Source organism: Coptis chinensis, chromosome 7 (assembly GCF_015680905.1).
Source record: "Coptis chinensis isolate HL-2020 chromosome 7, ASM1568090v1, whole genome shotgun sequence".
NCBI lineage: Eukaryota > Viridiplantae > Streptophyta > Magnoliopsida > Ranunculales > Ranunculaceae > Coptis > Coptis chinensis.
In genome coordinates this window covers 32,135,724-32,155,316 of record NC_141462.1, presented here as the reverse complement: position 1 = coordinate 32,155,316, position 19,593 = coordinate 32,135,724, and the positions used below count along the sequence as shown (strand labels likewise).

General features: G+C 36.1%; 1 protein-coding gene across 2 annotated transcripts; it reads left to right on the top strand.

The window, feature by feature from the left end:
* The first annotated feature begins 4,231 nt into the window (after positions 1-4,231).
* Positions 4,232-18,634, top strand: VPS41 (vacuolar protein sorting 41). Of its 2 annotated transcripts, none has more exons than XM_086570531.1 (19): positions 4,232-4,601; positions 5,632-5,901; positions 5,990-6,169; positions 6,245-6,505; positions 7,773-7,905; positions 8,011-8,101; positions 10,083-10,185; positions 11,000-11,103; positions 12,788-12,881; positions 12,993-13,148; positions 13,233-13,295; positions 13,443-13,508; positions 14,182-14,382; positions 16,082-16,159; positions 16,238-16,357; positions 16,534-16,614; positions 16,751-16,836; positions 17,820-17,901; positions 17,986-18,634. In XM_086570531.1, the coding sequence occupies exons 1-19, from the start codon at positions 4,353-4,355 to the stop codon at positions 18,364-18,366; spliced, it is 2,799 nt and encodes a 932-aa protein (XP_086426657.1). In that variant the 5' UTR covers positions 4,232-4,352; the 3' UTR covers positions 18,367-18,634. The 2 variants fall into 2 exon arrangements, with proteins under 2 accessions (XP_086426657.1, XP_086426658.1); XM_086570532.1 differs by having other exon boundaries at positions 4,259-4,601; positions 5,685-5,901.
* The last annotated feature ends 959 nt before the right edge of the window (positions 18,635-19,593 follow it).

Below are 19,593 nucleotides of genomic sequence, written 5' to 3'. Positions count from 1 at the left end.
AAAAAGCTAAATTCATTCCATTATACTTAAGAAACTCCATGTTAGCATCTGGATACGACCAAGCCCTGCTGGTGGATCTCTGAAATATGTTTATGGACAGGTTAGGACAATAGTGAATAATCTATAAATGATAAAAACTTAGTGCTCAATAGTCAACACCTTAGCAACCAAAGCGCGAGTGAGGCAAGAGCGAGTTCGGTGAAACGTTTAAACTTAAAAATTCCCTTTATCCAAAGCACCCTAAAAGCATGCCTTACAAAAATTTAAAAACTTATATATACATTTAGAAAACATATACAAAAGAAGTAGATTTCTTTTTTGCAAAAATTAAACTACATATATTAAAGTGATTATGTTATTCAAATTATGTTTTCCCATGAATAAGCCGTTTATTTGGTAAATAGTTACATATATGAGATATAAGCTTCAGGCTTTTAGCACAATAATTTGACCAAATTTAGCAACCATGCCTTTAATAAGAAATGTAATGTTAAAAACAGGTTCCTAACTATAAATAAAAAAATTGTTCATCATTCAACTTTAAGTACTTGAGAAGTACTTCCAAACTCTAAATATGCACATAAACCTCCAACGTTTCCTCAAGGATTTTACATGCGGTCGACTCTTCATCAAGACACGTTTCACTAATCTGAAATGCCATTCTGGAACAGAAAGTTCTAATAACAAGAATAAAAGATAAGAATATCAAAGAAAAATGCCATTCTTATATCCTTTCAACCAGAAATTTCAGCACTCCATACGACCAAATTCCCGGTCCAAAAAACCACTACAATTCAATCAAATAGATGGTGTCGATGCACCCAACGGATATCCTGAAAATCAGTCCAATGGATAACCTTGCCACAACTACATGGTGCGCCTAAAAAACATTACACTTTGTGGCTGAAATGCAGCACGAAAACTACAGAGAAAGCAATCCACTGGATAGCTTAATTTCAGTAAAAAAGATGAGTAAATCTAAGTCTACCAAAGGACCGTATTCCAGCCGCAAAGATGAATGAGAATGCAGTCCATTACCTGTACCAAGATCATCCCCTACTTTGTCCTATTCAAACATACTTCATCTTTATACAACAGTAAAGAAAACCCCATTTAGTAATGAAATGTGTTGCTCACCTACATATTAACCTTTCCACTAAAGAATTGTTTGGGATCCCATGATACATGCCCAAATCAGCCTCAACCGTTTGTAAAGAACAAATATAATCACTTAATGGGATTTCAATGAAGATATAACTATATAAGTAAGAAACAAAAACTACAAGAAAATTGGAATGTAGAAACTTAAAAAAGGAAAAATATATACCAAAGAAGGTGGATGCAACACGCACTTTAATAGCCTATCTAAACCAAATATCAACCAAGGACTAGTATATCACCCATACGGGGAAAAAAGAAAACTAATCATTCTCGTACCATTAATAGGTGGCTTCATTTAGCATCCACTACTTCACTTGCCTTCAACGAATTACTTAACTTGTATTTCCTATTTGGCTTCTGCTTGCTGCCTATCATAATAAGGAAAGTTCTACTCACCGATCATGAGAGAACATTTTGATAATGAGTTCAGAAAACAAAAACAAGGCCAACGTTACACCAGTATCTAATTTAGAATTCAAAATATGCAAGTACACAACTATGAAGAGCAACTCGCCAACCCAAATCCTTCATCAACATTGACATTGTTTCTGACATTAACAAAAAAATTAGTAAAATCCAAATTTGAAACGATTGTGAACAATCATGCAAGAAGGTACCTTCAACAAGCCATCAGAGAAAAGGCGCTCCGTAAAACCTTTATCAAAATGTAACATCCCAGCGTGGTGAATACCAAACCTGGATTCAAATAACTCAACAACTTCTTTGTTTCTAGATTTGTGCACATCCTTCTGCAACACTCGGTATGTGATCCTCTCCTGTTCTCGCGTCGGTTTGCAATCAACTCAACCCTTTCTTTCAAATCACGATATACCCATGATATACCCACTGTATCGTTGAAATATCGCGATATATCCACAAATATCGTCGATATTTACATTTGTATTTATCCAATTACATATCACAATATTTCGATGCCCACCTCTAATTTCTTGATATATATCGCGATATTTTGTACTATGTGTTTAAGTATTCTAAGTTTCGAAATCTCTCATCTCATTATTCTCTATGGTTCGAAGTAAGTTTTCAAGATTCCGCTGGTACGGTGTTTAAAGTTTGTTTGAATAAAGCTAGGAGAGATCCTGAGTTTCTCAAGATTGTTTCGCTCATCTCCTTCTTTCCGAATCTCTGTCTTAGTATTTGTAAGAGGGGCACAACCTCTCTCAGATCCCGAGTCTCTCGGGTTAGTATTGGATGAGGCACGATGCTTTTTAGTCTAAGCATTCGCTAGGCTTACGCCAAAGGTTGGTTTCAGATTACTTTTCGCCGCTTTTTATTCAAAGAAGAGGATGCTTGGCTACAAGATAGCTCAAGTATATAGCCGCAGCCGCATCGAAAGTCTTCGAAGTTGGAAGAGTACGGGCACGCAGCCCAATATGCCTTGACGGCGCGCCAAGACGCTTCTAGCCCACACACACCGCCGAGATTTTTTTGAGTATCAAGCCTTTGAAAGGTAGTTTGCACTCTCATCTAGGATTGGAGGGGTAGTATTGTTTGTATGCCGTTATGGATGTTTGGGTTTCTAGCTTCCGCGCAGTTGGTATTGATGTCGTATTCTGTCTTAGTTTCTAGAACATGATCAAGTTGTTTGTTTGAAGTATTATAGGGGCACATGACTTCTATCTCACGATGAATTATTCTTTCCATCTTCCACTATTCTAGAAGTTCGCAGTCATAAAAAGGCGTGACCCCACCCTCTACCCTCTATAGTGAGTATTGTTTGATGCATGTTCTGTTAGAATTTTTTGTGTGTACTGGAGTATGAAGTATTGTTTTTTGAAGTGGGCATTGGTTGGTTGTATAAGTTAGTATTTGGTTTTCTCTGTTTCAAGTTCAAGTTGGAATAGACAAGTCTTTGTATGTTCCTACTCAGCCTTGTATATTCCAACTTGAGAGGGGGAATAGGGAGATAGATATGAAGACATTCAGTAGTATATGAGGGAATGAGAATATGGAGACGTATGAGAAAGAGTACTCGTGTCTCCATATTCCAGCATGCCTTGACAAACTCTTCATGACAAGGCATATCCACTATTCAATCTTCAGTATTCAGGTAGCAGTCAAGCCTAAACTGCAAGTATGTTTCAGGTAGCAGTCAAGCCTAAACTGCACTCATCAGGATTCAGGTAGCAGTCAAGTTATAACTCGCACCAATATTCAGATTCGAGTACCCATAATAGTATTTTGTTAACATTAACAATGATATTGATAGATAGTAGCAAGAAGCGCGCATCAAGTCGTTGTTATTGTTTTCAATTTATATTATGACACCATAACATCAAATGAAGTGAGTAGTAGCCAAGCGGTACCACTACTCACCGATTCGGTTGTGGTATTGATACACCTTCAAGATTCGTGTTAGGTAATTGCCTACACTGACAGTTTCACCTCCATAACGTCTCAACAGTTGTTCGAGTTCTTCAACTAAAGACAGTTCTATGCGAAAGGGGGAGCAGTATTCTTATCTTTTGTTTTTTGTAATCCAAACTGTAATTTGCATAGTTTGCGTAATTACAGCTTGAGAGGGAGTATTAGAATATGTCAGTAGTAGAATATGTCTAATATAAAAAGTCTCATGTTTCTATAAGTGTGGATATCCATATTTAGTAGTTTCTATTATCATATTTTAGTTTTAGTATAAGTATGTAACTTTGGATAGAGAACATAATCTCAAATACAAGAACTCTCTAACCCTAATCAATCTCTAGTATTCTCTATTCTTCTTATTGGTTTCTCTAATATATCAATGTTACAACTCTCCTAGTATCACCACTAACATAGAATCCAACAATAAAGAAGTTGAAAGTCTCTCTTTCTGCCCCGATCCACTTGCATTGCATTTAGTGGTGACTGTATTTCTAGACTCAGCATGAATTCTTTAATTGCTTAGGAGTGCTCTGTTACTCACTATTTCTCAGCTAGTCAGATGGTTCGATCGCCCTGAAAAATGGGCTTTGAAATTTTTCAGCCCATGGTAAGTTCAAGTCCGATTGAACCCGAGCCCAATTAAGATAAACAGGAAAAAAAAAAAAAAAAAAAAAAAAAAGTACAGGTGGGGACACTTGGTGTATGCTGTAATGATGCTTCTGTTAGAATAAGGAAAGTTTAAGATTAAACAGTTAAAAACAGGTCTCTCCTCCTAGATTAATTGGGACAACACCAGATCTCTCTCGATGCCACGAACTGCAGCTGCTTCTGAGAACGGTGTGGATGGAGACGATGAAAGAGAAGAAGAGGAGGAAGAAGAAGAAGAGGAAGAAGAAGAAGAGGATGAGCCGAGACTAAAGTATCAGAGAATGGGTGGGAGTATACCATCATTATTGTCTAGTGATGCTGCTTCTTGTATTGCTGTTGCTGAACGTATGATTGCTCTTGGTACTCATGATGGAAAAGTTCACATCCTTGATTTTCTTGGCAATCAGGTTTGTTTTTTTACCTGATTCTGGCATGTATAATACAATTAGTGGAGATAGAGTTCTACAAATGTTGTTTTATGAATAGAGTTGGGTTTCTACTTGTTTCTAGTTTGTTGTAGGAAACTACTACTTGTGTGCCGACCTAAACACCATTTGGAAATTCCATTAGACTTGGAAATCTGTAAGCAAGAGCGGAGAGCCAAAATGGTATAAAATTGGTGAGAAAGAATTTGTGAGTTCCAGTGGGACTCTTGGGTATTGTTGATGTAGGCATTGCCGAACCATGTTGAAATCTTGGTCTCGTTTTCTTCTTCTTGTGGTTGATTGCGTTCGTACGTAGTGTACTTTTATTTACTAATTTTGGTTAGGAGTTTGGTTGTTTTCCAATTTAATACGCTGCTATTGTTGGTTATACACTTCCACTATACTTGTTGTAGTTTTATCGCTTTTGTTGCATTGAATTAGTACGCCTCACTTGTCTTGGGGTACAACAAAAAATACATACACGACGAAACTAGTAACATACATTTTGAGCACTTTGTGTGTGTAGATGGGAAGACATTTTGACTCGAGGCTTTTATGTTTCGAAGCTTTTCTACATCTGTTGTTGCTTTTTTTCCGCTGTTTCTATTGTAAGGACTCTTCGTCCTACCTTCTCTACGTTTTTATATTATTGAATCAATAGAATGTCTATTTACCTATCAAAAAATAAAAATAAAAATACGTTGCTTAGAGGCCTAGAGTTCTAGACCAAATTATCCAAAATAGAAGCTAAACATAAGCAATATAATTCCTAAAATTATATATATATTAGTTATATTAATAAAATTATACTTTACCGATAAAAAAAAAAATAATATATATTATGATCAGTCTTAGAATTTTATCCTTAAATTGCATCCTTTTACAATGTTAGAGTCTGTAGGAAGTGGGCATGACATATTTGTCAGGATTTTAGGTGAAGCTCATAATCTGGCCTCAAACAACTGAGTTTCTTGTTGAGTGTTTACATTTATTCGCGATGTTTTACTTACAGGTTAAAGAATTTGCACCTCACACTGCTACTGTAAATGACCTTAGCTTTGACAGTGAAGGTGAATATGTGGGGAGCTGCTCAGATGATGGATATGTAGTGGTAAACAGCCTTTTTACCGATGAGAAAATGAAGTTTGAGTACCATCGTCCAATGAAGGCTATTGCTCTAGACCCAGATTATTCAAGGAAGTCATCACGGAGATTTGTTGCTGGTGGCTTAGCCGGTAATTTATTTCTGAATGCAAAGAGGTGGCTGGGCTATGGCAACCAGGTTTGATTGAGTTCTATCAGAGGTTTTCCTTGCGGCGATATTCCATACAATAAATAATGCTTCTTGAATGACTGAAATATCTGTATAGGTTCTACACTCTGGTGAAGGTCCAATACATGCAGTAAACTGGAGAACAAATCTTATTGCCTGGGCGAATGATGCAGGTGTCAAAGTTTATGACACAGCCAATGATCAGCGAATTACATTCATTGAGAGACCACGAGGAAGTCCACGCCCTGAGCTTTTGCTCCCTCACTTAGTTTGGCAGGTTAGTGAGTTAGTCAAAGATTTACCATTTATCTTTTTTCTAAGTTACTTTCTGACAGTCATATGTTGCATCTAGGATGATAGACATTTAGTCATTGGCTGGGGAACATCTGTAAAAATTGCTGCTATTGGAGCAAATTCTTATAGAGGAGCTAATGGCACACAAACACATGTAGCTATCTCGGCTACAAAGCAAGTTGATATTGTGGCATCTTTCCAGACTAGCTATTTCATTTCAGGCATTGCTCCCTATGGTGATGCTTTAGTTGTGCTAGCATATATTTCTGAGAAAGATGAGGAAACCAAAGACTTTAGTAGTACTGTTCCATCACGACAGGTACATATTTACTTTTTATTTCAATATCACTAAAAAATCAATTAACTATCTCTTCGGTCGACTTTTCTACCTAATGGAACGTATAGTATGACAGAATGCATTGAAGGAATACATTGTGTTAAGTTTACTGATTAGTCATCTACTTATTTATCCTTTTCTGATTAGTTACAAATGTCAAAAACGGTAAACTAAGCAACTTGGTAAGGAGGTTGACCAAGTCACTTTTAGAAGTTGAAAAACTAAGTCAGAAGAAAAAGCCAAAAGAGAACATGCAAAAAATAATAAATTCGATGCAACTGTACAAAGTAGATGCTCAGACAAGAGCACACTGTAGTCTATCAATTTTCGGCCAGAAATAAAATGGAGACTCTATTTTCAGGTAGAAAGAATATCAACCAACTTTCTTTTAAAGTCCTTGTGTTTGCTCCTTCAATAGTTTCTTACCCTATTTCTCACTTCCTAAAATCCTTGTGCTGTTGTTAATATGCTCTAGAAGTTTTAGACAAACTGAAATTGTTGGTATCTATATAAATATTGTTGTCTGCTTCTACTTTTTTTTTGGTTGGTCTACCACGACTTGATCTCATGACCAACTTGATGAGAGCCAACCAGGCAACCAACAGATCTACTGATTCCCCTTCACTTACAAATTAGAACAAAGTTTCATCCAAATTATTATTTACTTAAGTATAGATGTTTTGCTTTCCTCCATTTCTCTAATTTGCTTGATAAGAAAGGTTTCTTCATTTTATTTGTTGGCTATCTCAGGGTTTACAACCGTTGGTTATCCCCTAATTAGTTGCTACTATTATTCGTTTCTAAGGGATTTTTTTGAAGTTGAGTTCAATTAGTACTTATATCTGTTTTAGGCTATTTCTATTTTTAGGAGTTAAATGTTTCTATTTTAATTTGATTTGATATTAGACTAGGTTTTTATTGTCAAAGTTGTGTTAGCTTATAATAAATAGAGTTGTAGGCCCTTGACCAGAGTTAGAGTTGATGATTAATAAAGTGCAGAGTTTAGAGAAAGGTTTTATCTGTGTGAACTCGTGTGATAGTTTGTGTTCTTCGGGAGGAACAGGATTGTCGAACCACAAAATTGTTGAAGAATGCTACAATTATCTTGATATATCTTTTTTTTTACCAGTCACTTAGCTGTATAAGTTTATTTAAGTTTCTTACAGTGAGAGTGCCGCTAGTTCTGCAGAAAATGGTAAAAGGTATCACAGTGCTACCTCGTTATAATGCATACAAATGTTTCTGGCAGGGAACTGCACAGAGGCCAGAAGTACGTATAGTAACATGGAAAAATGATGAACTTGCGATGGATGCTCTTCCTGTACATGGATTTGAACACTACAAGGCAAAGGATTATTCCCTTGCTCATGTTCCTTTTTCAGGTAATGTTTTTTTCCAATCTTTTCTATTGTTACTGACCACAACGAATAAAGTTTTCAGGTATCAGCAAGTTCAAACTTTCGTAATGCTTATTTGTATGCTTTTAGGTAGCAGCTATGCAGGTGGTCAGTGGGCTGCTGGCGATGAACCTTTGTATTACGTAGTTTCTCCGAAGGATGTAGTCATTGCAAAGCCTAGGTTAGTATGTACTAATTGAAGTGAAGATTTTTAGTTCAATTAGTTTGCTATTACGATAATGAAAGGATGCATATATACTTTATTGGTGATTACCTAGATGAAACCAACTGCATATGTAATGTCTGCCTCTGCTCTGCTTATCAGGTAGATTGGCTGCCTCACTAAGAACTCTAGTATGAATCCTAACTTTATTGACTGTCATCATTCATTAATAATTTCTAAATGAATGGTTTATTTCCTACTTTTGATCCATTTCTCCAAATTGGGAAATTTCGATTAGGTATGTGTTTCAAGTTTCAACATCTCTTGGGGTTTTCACTGTTTACGTATTATTTTGCACATCTTGTAAGAATGCCGGAATGGTGTAGTGAGGATCCATTGGCAAATCCTGCCAACCCACTGAGTATTTGGAAATGGGCATCTAATTGGACCTTCTTGGTGTGATATCTCGGCAAAGGTGTAGCATGTCATACTTTCATGCAGTCTTTTAATGTTCTTGTTCTGAGTGTTAGCTTGTATGGAAGTCCCCCACTCTTCCAAAATCACTTTTCTTAAAAGTGTTCCCGCAAAGGTGAATTCCCAAAAGTCACAACCGAGCCTTTTAATCATAAACAATACAGTTACCTCCAACAGATGAAACTTTTTAAAGGATAGGAAAAAAGATTTAAACAGCTAATGGATCACCTGATCATTCCCTTGGTGCTTTCCAAGCAAGGTTGGAATCTTTATATTGTATTAAATTAGGGCATCCAACTCAAAACCAAATGGTGATGAGTGGAGTGGCCTCAGGAACTTTATAATATTGTGCAGGACATTAGACAGCCGATATGGGATTATATATCTCAACACCCCCTCACATGTGGCGTATTTTGAACCTAACACGTGGGCAATTTTTAAATGGGTGACGTGGAATACATAGGACCTTTGGTCCAGAGAGAGAGAACCTACTCTGACACCATATTAAATTTGGGCATCCAACTCAAAACCAATTGGTGATAAGTGCAGCGCCCCTAGGAACTGCATATTATTATGCGAGACTTAGACACCCAATATGGGATTATAAATCTAAACACGTTGATATATTTGTCGGAGTTGGGAGCAATACAGCAAGTCAAGGAATGAGTGCAGGTTATTTGAAGTCCAATTTCGTGATTCTCATGAGGAATGTCCCAACTTAACTATTTCATGCAAAACTTATGACAAGCTTGGCATTTACATTATTTTTAACTCGGTTTACTTTATTTTTTTTCGTTTGTTGATCGCTCATTAGATGAGCCCAATTCAAGTAACTTTCTTCAAGTGGAGAAGCTAGAGAACTTCTTCCGCAGTACTTATTCTCTTTAGGCTGAACTAAGCACCTTTTTGCCCTTAGTCCAGCTGCTGGATAAATGCGGTGGGCATGGCTCTTGCTGATCCTTTGCGCATGTATTGTCTTTCCTTTATTTATCTGGTTCTTCATGCTTGTCGGCTTGGTTGCTCCTTCTTTTGTCCGTATTTTGATATTTCATTAATAAGGAATGTAGGATTAGAAATGGAAGACCACGTGAAACATAACTGAAAAAAATGGTATAGAGTATAGACGATAGAGGAACAAAAATAATGACCAATATTTGTCTTTAACATATTGTCAATCAAGTAGATTGCATAACTTTCAAAATCCTTATTATTTATCCAAAACCTTGTTGTACAATATTTCATACATCCAAGATTGAACTTAATATATGTGTAGAATCATGAAATACAGTGTTAATTAAAGCATAATACTGCAGCCATGATATTGTTTATACCCGGGTAATTTCGGAGGGTGATTGTTTTTTGTTAGAAAAATGTTTTGTGTTAAATTGTCAATTTCTCCATAAGCTTGAACATATGTGAAGGGTCAATTCTATTAATATGTTAGAGGCTCATATATGTCAACATTTTGCATTGTTGTTTTTTTTTTTTTTTTTAAAATGGAACATAATGTCGCTCTCATCAATAGGGATGCGGAAGATCATATCTCTTGGCTTCTTCAACATGGGTGGCATGAAAAAGCATTAGCTGCAGTTGAAGCAGGGCAAGGGAGGACAGAGCTTCTTGATGAGGTACCTTACATATGTTCTGTTTTGTTCTTACATCACAATGTCTTTGAGGCAATGTTTCTCTTTGATCCTTTGTAGGATCGTTTTCTTCTTCTTTTATTAATAACAACCAAATAATGTTGGAGCCTTAAGGGTTTAAATTGTAAAAACCTAATACTAGTCCCAATTTAAATAGAAAATTTCTATGTTACATGGATACACTATAGTTTAAAAATGATATATGGCAGATACATTTCCACACGACACACACACATATTGTATGTAATATTCCTCAACTTTTTGTATTTCGCAGGGTCAGACCCTTCATATCTGTGTGTAGACACATGTACGTGTTAGTGTAACTTTTTTATTTATTATCATTATTCTTTTTAATTTTTTAATTTTAATTTTTTTTTGTTAGTGTAACTTATAAAAATCTAAATAACCTATCTCTAATTTGAAATAATATTACAAGCTCTTCTTATATGGCACAACTCTTGATTTTACAGACTACTTACATAGGGACTAGTAGTGTGAGTTATTGACTCAATATAACATGCACATGAAATTTTTTGAGAAACCAGTTTTTTCTGGTTGTCCAGTTTGGTAAGCTAAAATTATTTCTGGTATGCTAAATAGCAGCTTTGTTTTTATTTCTGGTTTCGAGTGCTTTAAACGGAAGTGCATAGACTGTTGTTATGTGCGTTTTTCTACCAGAGTTAACAACCGCTAACTTGAATGCCTTAAAGGATGCCATTTTGAATCTCAATTAAGAAAACATATTCATTGATTATTAATTTCTTGCTGTTTTTTTTGTTTTATTTTATTTTTTTTAAAGGTGGGATCAAGATACCTTGATCATTTGATTTTGGAAAGAAAATACTCTGAAGCTGCATCTTTATGTCCGAAGTTGTTGCGAGGTTCTGCTTCAGCGTGGGAGAGGTCAGAACAGCATACACAAATATGGCTAGTATTTCTAATTTTATGTACTGTGTTTTTGTGTTGTTTAGTATGGAGTGTAATTTTATGATTATTTTAATCAATGGAGAAAAGAGTACACTGCCTAGTCATGAAGACAATATTAAAATTGTTTCATTAAAACTATTAGCAATACAAATACAATAAATACAAAGATGAGAAGCCTTAAAGTGATTGCTCATTTTGTTACTACCACTAGTGTAGGTTATGGACTTGAAGATGCATGAGATATTTTCCTTGAAAATAATTGCATGACTCCTTTCTTTACATAAAAATTATGGTGAGATAGGTCTCCTCAGCTGTAATTCTTGAACGAGGCCCGCTTTTAAAGTTGCATGGTCAGTCAGGGCAGGAGACCGATAACTAAGGTAGTCCATGATCCCCTCATAGTTCCTGAGATATAGACAGGCACACTTCAAGGTGCAGGAAGTTGAGAGGGGATAATTTTCAATGTGGGAGAGAGGTAGTTGATATTTTCAACTTCATCTTTACAAGCAATTTGTAAATCTTTCCAGCCCAAGATAGAAATAAATTACTAGCTAATTCTGCTAGAGCATCAGTCTCCCCAATTTATATAATATGAAAGTAAACAATATAAATGAGGTAATTAACTAATTACACATCCATAACGTCACAAGAATCAGATATGTGAATTACATTTTCTAAGGTTATCGATCCTCACTCCCCAAACACTAGGATCTAAGGAATCACACTCTTATATTCTTACCTTAGAATTACATATTGCGTGCTCGAGCCTTAGGAACTATCAGTGGAGATTCTTCAATTCCTTTGAAGCCCGAAGTTCCAACATAATTCTTGAAAAAGCATCTTCTTAAATGTTATATGAATTGGTAAGAGTTTAGGACACGTCCAGAATACCACCCACCCCATAGCCATTGCAACTTTCGCAGTTGCATAAGAAATCCTCCTGTATAACTCTTGAAGATATTGGTCCTTAAATATGTGGTGTGTAGGTTTCTTAGCTCTTCTATACAAGACACATTAATTTTGATGAAGTACCCTTTGCGTTGTTTTTTGGTGGTTAAGTTCTGCCCCAAATCCTTGTTCGCATGAAAAATTTAACTGTGGAATGAGTTTTCTTTGTGCAAACTCTCTTCCAAGGGATCCTAGTGCCATACAATGCATATCATGCGCCTAAGTGGATATATTACTTCCTCAATCTCATCATTATCCCATGAGAGAAGTGAGATAATCTTCCATATAGCCATTAATAGTTAAATGTCCCAATCGTTAATACGACACCTTGTCGGAAGGTGTCAAGAAGGGATTCTTTCACTACTAAATAGTCATCCACGATACCCAACTTTATGAAAGGGAATGCAAGCTTTGGTGCGCGGTCTTCACACCAAACATCTTCCCTAATTAGCACTTTCTCTATGTTTCCAATTTGGAGCTTGATGTCCTAAACTCAAGTCTTTATGCTTTATTATACCTTTCCCAACCAAACATCTTTATGTCATGGTCCTGAACTCCTGGTCTTATGGATATCTCTTTTATCTACCACTCTCTACCTTTCCTTTCATATTGGCCTTAAGTTTTTAAATAGGATTAGTTCATCTCTAAGATTATAGATGGTTATATTTTCTGTGAGAAGTTCTCTTGTTAATAATTTCATCACCGCTTGCAGATGGGTTTTCCACTTTGCTCACCTCCGCCAGCTTCCAGTATTGGTTCCATATATACCAATAGAAAATCCAAGGCTGCGGGACACTGCTTATGAGGTCTGCATGTTATTATCTTTCTGTGAGCAGTTACTTGGTATTTGAGAAAACTCTTTTGCTAGCAACCAATTAAGATAATATAGACCTGCTAGTGTTGTTATCCTTCTGTAGGTTGCTCTTGTTGCGTTGGCAACAAATCCATCTTTCCACAAGGATCTCTTATCAAGTGTTAAATCATGGTCGTCAGGGATATATTCTGTATTACCGGTTATTTCAGCAATAGAGCCTCAGCTTAATACCTCTACCATGACTGATACACTCAAAGAGGTTACAATACTGATTCTATCATTCATATTTCTGCTGATGTGTGTTTTTTATATTCTTACATTGATATCTCTGTTACCATGCCAGGCTTTAGCTGAATTGTATATAATCAATGGACAATACGAGAAATCACTTGCATTATATGCTGATGTAAGTAATCACAGGTTGATACAACCTCACCAACAAACTTGTGTGCATACGTTTCACTCATTTTTGGAAGTTGCTTGCAAAGATAGATGTATAGTTTATGCTTCAATCTTAATAATCTTGTCTTTCTCTCATCTGCTCTATTTTCAGCTCATGAAACCGGAACTGTTTGAGTTCATTGAAAAGTACAACTTACATGATGCAATCCGTGATAAGGTATAAGATTATTGTTATATTGATTTTCATGGGTTGTTATCTATGATGCACGGATACAGGTACGGATACCGATACGGCGACACGGGTACGGGGTACGATACAACTTTTTTGAAATATTAGGATACAAGTTCGGCCTATGGGTACGGCTAATGAATATGAATATTTTAAAATATGTGTATTCTAAAAATTATGTTAGTAGTTCTTTGAGTAAAGTTAGTCAAGAACATGTGAAAAACTATTATAGCACATGTCAAAGTCAATATAGCTTGAAGCCTCATGAACAATTTACATTTCAACGGAGTAGAACTATCGGATCAGGTCTATTTTGGGGATTCCAGTACCCTAGGAGTATCCGTGCATCATAGGTTATGTTGATTTTCATGGGTCCTAGAATGTCTTAGATCATTCATCAAATCTTTCGCTTTTGTTACATATTCTTTTAGAAATTCTCATAAATATATTGTTCAAGATTTATAATTGGTCTTTTGAATACAGACACTGGTTAAAGCATAGTCCTAATGAACTACTAGTCAAATTCTTTTCGCTGACGCGTGTCAAGTGTTCAACACAAGGCATGTCACTGTCAGTGTGACTTTTGCATTGTTGCACATGTGGAACTTTAGTAAACTGTATCTTATTCCATGTAAGGAGGTTAACCATGTGTACTTCACAGGTTGTCCAACTGATGATACTGGATTGCAGACGAGCAGTTCCTTTACTAATCCAGCTGAGGGATTTGATCTCGCCATCTGAAGTTGTTTCAGAACTTTTGGGTGCTAGTAAGAAGTGTGATCCAAAATATTTCTTGCATTTATATCTGCATTCACTATTCGAAACTAACCCACATGCTGGGAAGGAGTTCCAAGACATGCAGGTATGCATAAAGGTTCAGTTCACTGGAATCAGCTACTTTTCAAGTTTTTAGAATTATGAAATTTCAATTGGTTCTGCAGTTGCATATCTCATATCGAAAATGATAATGTGACCTTTTTTTTTATTAAGCAAATCCTTGCTGTGAACTATCTTGGATTGTTTATTGTCTGTTGAGATTTGTAATCCCACATCGGGTGTCTAAAGCATTGCAACTCAATATATAAGTCCTGGGGCCGCTCCTCCACTCATAGCCAATTGGTTTTGAGCTCGATGCCCACGTCCAATATGGTATCAGCCGGGCTATTTCTCTGGCCCAAAGGGCCAATGCACTCCACATCACCCATTTAAATTTTTTTGCACGTGTTAGACTCAAAATGCACTACGTGTGAGGGGGTGTGTTGAGATTTATAATCCCATATTGGGTGTCTAAAGCCTCACGATTCAATATATAAGTCCTTGGGCCGCTCCACTCATTGCCAATTGGTTATGAGTTGGATGCCCAAATTTAATTATGTCCATGTAGAATAACTTTGTAAATGTTAACGTCTGTTCTATTTTACATCTCATTCTTGTGAACTGCAATTATGAACAGAGGCATGGTGCAATGATCAAGAAAAGACTTGCATGATTTAATTAGATATGTAAAATAATATCCCAGCTCGTTAGGGGATTAACTTGTCTTCTACTTCAACTTTATGATATATTGCGTTCTTATCCTGAAGAGGTAAATGAATGTGTTTTCTCGCAATCTAGGTCTCATTTATTGCAGAAGTTTCTTTTGAGCCTTTATATTGAGTTTTTAATCGCGATATATTGAGTTTCTGTTCCTTAAGGAAAGAAGCTTCGGTGAGCCTTTGTAGAAGTTCCTTAAAGTAATATGAAACTGGAAAATGATATTATCAAGAATAATATTGTCACAAAAAAAAAAAGAAAAAAAAGAAACTGGAAGGCTCTACTTTGATACCATCTTTTCTTGGCAAATCATTTCCACTCCATATAGTATTCCCTTAATGGCACAATCCCATAATCTACGAATTGTATATCAAGCCTAGGTTTGGTTTTGTTTCAAAACAGTTTTACATCTGTTGCCATTTAGCTGAAAATAATTGGAAAAATGTTGGAAATTTAGTTCTGTTATTGCCAAACTTCAGAGCATGTTTCATCCTTTCATTGCATATAGTCTAGGATTACCTAAGATCTTGAGATACCAAGGTTTCTTTAATTCGAATAACATTGTGTTGTGATGTACATTTGTACTTTTTATTTGGGGGTGCCGGTAATCTTGCAACTTAGTATATTGTTAAGTGGTAATTACCTTCTAGAATTGTACTTCTCTTTATTGAAATAAATGACATGCACCTTTTATCGCTAAAAACAATAAATAAGTAAATAAAAATAGAAGCAAAATACTCCCAATAGAGTCAATTGATTGTCATCTGTCACGGTTGATTAAATCAGTAGAACAGAGATTCTGTTTCCGGGATACGAGGGTTCCTTGTAGTGTCCTGACTATTGCCACTTTCTTGGTGCATTTTTCTCCAAAATTAAAGCTGCACGACCTATTATATTTGTAAAATGTAAGGATTTGTCTCTGAACTTGTTGGTTGGTTGTCGGGGAACTTTTGTCAGCATATGATTCTTTATGTAATTTCTTTGAATAGCATGATACTTTGATGGCTAATTCATTATATTCTATGAAGGTGGAACTCTATGCAGACTATGACCCGAAAATGCTGTTACCTTTTCTTCGTAGCAGCCAGCATTATCAACTTGAGAAGGTTTCCCTTGTCACTGACTCTATTTTGATATCAAATAATCACCTGGAACCTTTAAATGACAATCAGATTATCCCCCAGGCATATGAAGTTTGCATCAGAAAGGATCTTTTGAGAGAACAAATATTCATCCTTGGAAGGATGGGTAATTCAAAACAAGCTCTTGCGGTGATTATAAATAAGTTAGAAGACATAGAAGAGGTAATTAGGTGTGCTTCATCTGTTTTCATTTTGAAATGCATCTTCAATGTTTTACTGCCTCTTCATTCCTTTGTTTGAAGTTTCTACCTTTATTTTTATATGCAAGTTGGAAATCGATAAGTATATATAAAGAAAATTAGTTTGAGATTGATACAACAAATTGTCATTGCATACAGGCTATAGAGTTTGTGAATATCCAACATGATGACGAGCTGTGGGAAGAACTCATAAAGCAGTGTCTCAACAAGCCCGAAATGGTAAGTAAATAAGTCTGTGGACTGAATTATAAATTACACGTACGCACGTCATTTTGCACATTATGTTTTTATCTAGAATAACCAATATATGCTTTTATTTCTGACCTTGAAAATTTGGCCTTGGTTTGAGTGGCAGGTAGGTGTGTTGTTGGAGCACACCGTTGGTAACCTTGACCCACTTTACATTGTAAATATGGTCCCCAATGGCTTAAGGATACCTCGGTCAGTATGAACACTTCCCATATGATTAAAATGGAATTTACCTTGTTATACTCATGCATATGATGACACTCAACTTTCTGAATAATCCTCAGTTTTCTTTCCACAAATTTGGCTGAGCCTATTACACGCCGCGTTTTTTTTTTTTTATACTAGGTCTTATAACATTCAAACAGTACCAGGGGTGGGGGTTAACTTATCTAAATACACAAAGAAGAATCTGAACTCACTTGTACCCTGTTGAAATTCATAAGTTTACAACATCATAGCAAGCAGTTCTTGTACAAGAACTGACCTCTTCTCATTTTTCTCAGTGAAAGCATAAAGAAACAAGATGAAAATATAATAGTGTAGGTTGTACATGCCTTTGGAGAAAGGAAGTTCCATGGAAAGTAAGAAGCAGATGGTTAAGTGCATTAGGATCACTCAACCATGTAGTGATCACTTCTACAAGGAGAAAGGTCAATTTTTTCGCCAATTTCCTAGCTAATCGTGGATTAATCAACCATGTAGTGATCACTTCTACAAGGAGAAAGGTCAATTTTTTCGCCAATTTCCTAGCTAATCATGGATTAAGCTCGGGACCTTAATGTATTTGTTAATTATGTTGAAGGCCTCCATTCCTACACAAAGTGGAGGACCCCAATATGACTTATATATTGATATAGAGATCATACCCCCTTTGATCAACATGGATTACCTATTTTTGTTTCTCTCTTTTCTTTTACTTCCTGTAACTTTATCTGTTCTTTGGATATAAAATAGTAACTTATCGAGCAAAATAAATAAATAAACATAGTAGTGTTTGAGAAGAAGTTAAAAGTTAAAAGAAAGGAAATGCAGTCAGCAGGACTCGAACCTGTGCTAGGACAAGGCCAACATGAATATCGTCATGCTAACGACAGTCATTTTTTACTTTAGGCCGCGTAGTATTAGTGATAAATACAATTACTGTAGTTTCATTCTCCTTCTTGGTACTTATACAGCCTCAGGGACCGACTAGTCAAGATAATAACAGATTACAGGACAGAGACTTCCCTCAGACATGGGTGTAACGATATCCTTAAGGTACTCCTGTGTTTCATGATTGATCCAGTACTCTTTGATTGTGATGTAGGTCCTGAAACTCTTATATTATTTTGATATTAACAGGCAGATTGCGTCAACCTGTTGGTCAAGTACTACAAGGAAGCTCGACATGCAGTGTGTGTTGACAGTGGAGAAGATGAAGCACGGCCGAAGAGGACCAGCATTAGAACTGCTCAGGCATCTGAGCGATCAGTAAGCATGAGGACGATGGAGCTCAAGTCAAGAACTAGAGGGGGTGGAAGGTGTTGCATGTGCTTTGATCCCTTCTCCATTCAAAATGTTTCTATCATTATTTTCTTTTGTTGTCATGCCTATCATGTCACCTGCCTCACGGATTCCACAAATTCTGTTACGGGCAATCCCAGTGATGATGAGGATGAGGATGATACTCAATCTGATACGCCTCGGATGCGTTGTATTTTATGTACTACAGCTGCTCAATGAGCATCAGTGTATGAGTTTGTGCGTGTTTGTGAGGGTGTATGCCGTGTTTTGTCCATTGCCTTCTTTAATGGGCAATATTATTTTGTATTGTAAAGTTGTATGTAAAGGCCTCTCCTTTCTCAAATTTTGCCTTGTGTCCATTCTTGCCTACAATCTTCCAATGAAGCAACAAATAATGTATTTTATTCTTCCAGATTTTGACGAGTGTTTCCTAAGAATGTAAAGTTATGTTGGTTTTGAGAATGAAAACTACAATTATTTTCTTTCACCAGCATGTGCCTTTTTTTTTTTTTTTTTTTAGGCAAGCGGGGTTTTTTAATTAAGAGGTCCCCTACCCTTTTCCCAGACGGAGAAAAAAACAGGACTTATTACAACCTTAAGTACTCGACCATGTGCCTTGTTCATGTCTAAGGCTAAGTCCAATGGTTTGGTGTAGCAAAACACCAAACCACAATAGCACAGTGGATACCGTTAGTGGGATAGCGAAATCAAACCCAATGGTTTATTTTTTCACCCGCCAGTATCACTGGCTTTTGCAGCCCAAAATATTTAATATAATATCGACTTTTGTTACCCGCCATCAGCAGTGGTGGCCAAGAGATAAAAAAAAAAAAAATTTTTGTAAAAAACAAATTTTTTTGTACGCCACTCCCACATGCGTGTAACTAATTATCTTCCCATTTTACCATTTCAGAAAAAAAAAAACACCCAAAACACAAAAAAAAGATAGTAGGATAGAATGATAATTGCATAAATTAAGTTATTAAAAAAACAAAAAAATAGGAATCAATTCTAACCGCTATTGGGAGTGGCGGGTGGAAAATAATAATTGAATTCTAACCGCCATTGGGAATGGCGTGTAGGTTATTATTTGAATTAAATCAAATTTCTAACCGCCACTGGCTATGGCGTGCAGACTTATTTGGATTTTTTTTTTGTTGGCCGCCACTGGCTATGGCGTACAGAGCATACGCTATAATGTTAAAATTGACTGTATAAATAGAGAAATTTATAGAGATAGCGTTGGCGGTATAACGTTTTAACGTACCATTAGATCACATTTTACGTGAAATTTGGTGTTTTGCCGCACCATTGGACTTAGCCTAAGTGTCTAACAATTCTCGATATTCTTTTGCTTCAAAGTCCTTTTGATTTACTTGTAAAAATACTTCTATAAATCTTTTTTTTTTTTTTTTTGAAAAGCTATAAATCAAAAATAAAAATAAA

Excerpts from the sequence above, each read along its gene's own strand:
- VPS41 (XM_086570531.1), top strand. The coding sequence starts at position 4,353 with ATGCCACGAACTGCAGCTGCTTCTGAGAACGGTGTGGATGGAGACGAT. Across the intron at positions 6,506-7,772 it reads GTACTGTTCCATCACGACAG|GGAACTGCACAGAGGCCAGA; the intron begins GTACATATTTAC and ends TGTTTCTGGCAG. Across the intron at positions 16,358-16,533 it reads AGTTAGAAGACATAGAAGAG|GCTATAGAGTTTGTGAATAT; the intron begins GTAATTAGGTGT and ends CATTGCATACAG.